The sequence below is a fragment of the Myotis brandtii genome, unplaced genomic scaffold, assembly GCF_000412655.1.
Source record: "Myotis brandtii unplaced genomic scaffold, ASM41265v1 scaffold157, whole genome shotgun sequence".
Taxonomy (NCBI): Eukaryota; Metazoa; Chordata; class Mammalia; order Chiroptera; family Vespertilionidae; genus Myotis; species Myotis brandtii.
In genome coordinates this window covers 5,294,262-5,296,856 of record NW_005355708.1, presented here as the reverse complement: position 1 = coordinate 5,296,856, position 2,595 = coordinate 5,294,262, and the positions used below count along the sequence as shown (strand labels likewise).

The 2,595-nt window shown below is 53.4% G+C and overlaps 1 protein-coding gene across 1 annotated transcript in view; it reads right to left on the bottom strand.

The window, feature by feature from the left end:
• STAC2 (SH3 and cysteine rich domain 2) overlaps positions 1-1,236 on the bottom strand; it is a 14,330-nt gene extending 13,094 nt beyond the window's left edge. The window contains exon 1 of the mRNA XM_014536221.1: positions 1,228-1,236. Coding sequence (XP_014391707.1) covers positions 1,228-1,236 — 9 coding nt within the window. The remainder of the gene's footprint in view (positions 1-1,227) is intronic.
• Between the last annotated feature and the right edge of the window lie 1,359 nt (positions 1,237-2,595).

Below are 2,595 nucleotides of genomic sequence, written 5' to 3'. Positions count from 1 at the left end.
CTATCCTCCCAACTTTGATTTAGGAGGTCGCGTGGTCCCGCCCCCTTCCCTCCGCCGCTCCCCCGCGCCGCTATGCAAATCTGCTTCTCGGCGATTGGCTACCGCGGGCGAAGGGGGCGGGGCCTGGGAGGGCTCGACAAGATGGGGCGGGGCTTGGAAGGGAGCGACGTGGAGGGGGCCGTTTTACATTGAAAAACCTGGAATGGGTGGCGTGACAAGGTTGAGGGATGGCTCCAGAGGTCATATTAGAGTCTGGATAAGGCTGGGGGCGGGCTGGGGTGGGGAATAGAGATAGGTTACATCTGCAGAAGGAGAGCCGAGAGTGGAATCCAAATGAGGGCTTCCTGGTAGAGGTGGGGGAAGAAGGGGGACCCTTCTGCCCCATTCAGTACCGGGGTGTCTCTCTGCCCTGGAGAGACGCTCTCCAAACACACGCACCCCCCTGGGCTGAGAGGTGGTGATTTCCTCAAGCAGAGAAGGGACAACTTAACATCATGTGTCAAAGGCCAGGCCTGACAAACTGCTTTTTTGTGGATGAAAAGCTGGACATTGTGTCACTTTCCAGTCTTGTCTGGACTTCAGCAGAAAAGAGAGCAGTGGTCTCAGTCCCAGCACCTGAGGTCCTCTAACCTTCTCCAGAACACGCCCCCTCCTGTAGAACCTGCCACAGACGGAGTTAGATCAGGGGGTAGGGAACCGTGGAGGGGCAAGCGGGTTCTTGCCCACTTGTCTGAAGGTATCTCTTCTAATGCATGCGGGTGTGTGTGTGTGTGTGTGTGTGTGTGTGTGTGTTTACCTTCTATTTCCCCAAGTCCTCCTCCCTCACCTCCCATCCTGACCAAAAGGTCTAGCTTCATCTCTTGGCCCGTCCAAGGAAAGGGAGATAAGTTGGGAGTTGAGAGACTCTTTCCTGGGTGGGGGTGGAGAGACTTCTGGGTCTAAGCCTCCTTCCTCCTCATCTGCTGTGGGTGACAAGATGGGGGGGACCTCAAGGAGGTCCTACCTTTATGCCAGCCCTGGAGGAGGGGCTGAACCCTGTGTCTGCCCATGCACATAGCCATCCATGCGATCTCCCTCCTCCCAAGGATGAGCTCACCATTGGAGGACCGCTCAGGTTACTGTGTCCAAGAATAGAGATACACTTGCCAGTGACAGAAGTAGGACAAGGGCAGACGTGACGGTTCGTGATTGTGGGGGCTTAGTCCCCTCCCCTCCAGATCCACCCACTGCAGCCATAGACGCTGAGAGCTAGCTTTCCTAAAAGGAGCTTCAATAGAACCTGGCCCCAGTCCTTAAACCAGTCTCCCCAAAGACTCACTCATGCCCAGCCTTCTCCCAATCTCCTCAGAGGGCTGCCCTCCTCCCTCTTGCCCAGCTGAGGGCACCCCAAAATCCCCTCCCTGGCCAACTGAGATGTAGAAATGCTTGGAGCACCCTGGTATAGAGTTGTCAGCCCTCTCCCCTCATCTATCCTGGACTAGAGCAAACAAGGCCTTCTGCATTTAGAGACCTCCTGGGGGAGGTACCCCTGTTTCTCCCACATAGCAGAAACTCGGGGTTCCTTGGAATCCAGTACCTGTATAGTCACTAATTAACTGTGACCTTGGGTGAGTAACTAAACCCTTTGAGCCCTGATTTCTTCATCAACAAAATGGACATAGTGCAGTGTTGGGAGAATGAATGAATGAGTTTGCCCAGGGAAGACAAGCAGGGAAAATTAATTTTCTTCTTTGCCTCCTTTCTTTTGGGATATTTGTTCCTTCCCAGTGCTTTTCCCGAGGCAGAGAGAAGAAACGGCTTCGTTCCCCTCACTTTCCTGAGTCATTTGGAGCCTGTTATTTCATGGGGGAGTCAACCCAGAAAAGGATTCTGATGGGACAAGAGGAAGAATTCCCAGGGGAATCGGTGGTACCAGTGACCAAGGCAAGCCAGGAAAGTTGGTGGGTCCTGGGCCCATCTGGTCTCAGCGCCAGAAGCCTGAGGTGGGGCAAATATGGAGGAGGCCAGGGGGCTGGATGCCATGACCTCTGGATGTCCTTTCTGGATGTGTTTCAGAGAAGTCTTTCATACACTAAGTCTGAGTCATTGTCTCGGTGCCAACAACTCCTACTGCAGTGGCTCAGGGACAGGGCAGGAACCGCCGGACCAGCTTCTCCTGGAAGAGGAACATTGTCCCATCTCAGATGCAGAGGCTGAAATAACAAGGGTCAAGGTGCCACGAGAGGATAAATGGCAATCACACTCTCAAAAGAACCCCCTGTTTGACCGGAAGTCAAAATACAACTACTGGAGTGCCTCTTGGTAGGAGAACCGCCTGAATGCGGGTGGGCACTGGGCTCTCAGGAGCCCGGGGACTGAGGGATGGCCCGATGACTAAAACCTGCCTGGGGCACAGTGTCCAGCACGCTGAGAGAGTCTGGTCCTCATCCTAGTCTGCCCTATTTTTTCTGTTCTTCGATTTTGGGCAGAGAGCTGTTCTCTGGAGGGACTTTCATTTCCTTCTTTTTAGATGGGCAGAATTGGACTAGAATAGGTTGAAATGGGGAGTTGCATTAAAATGGGGCAATAATACTTGTTGTTATTAAGAATTCTTAA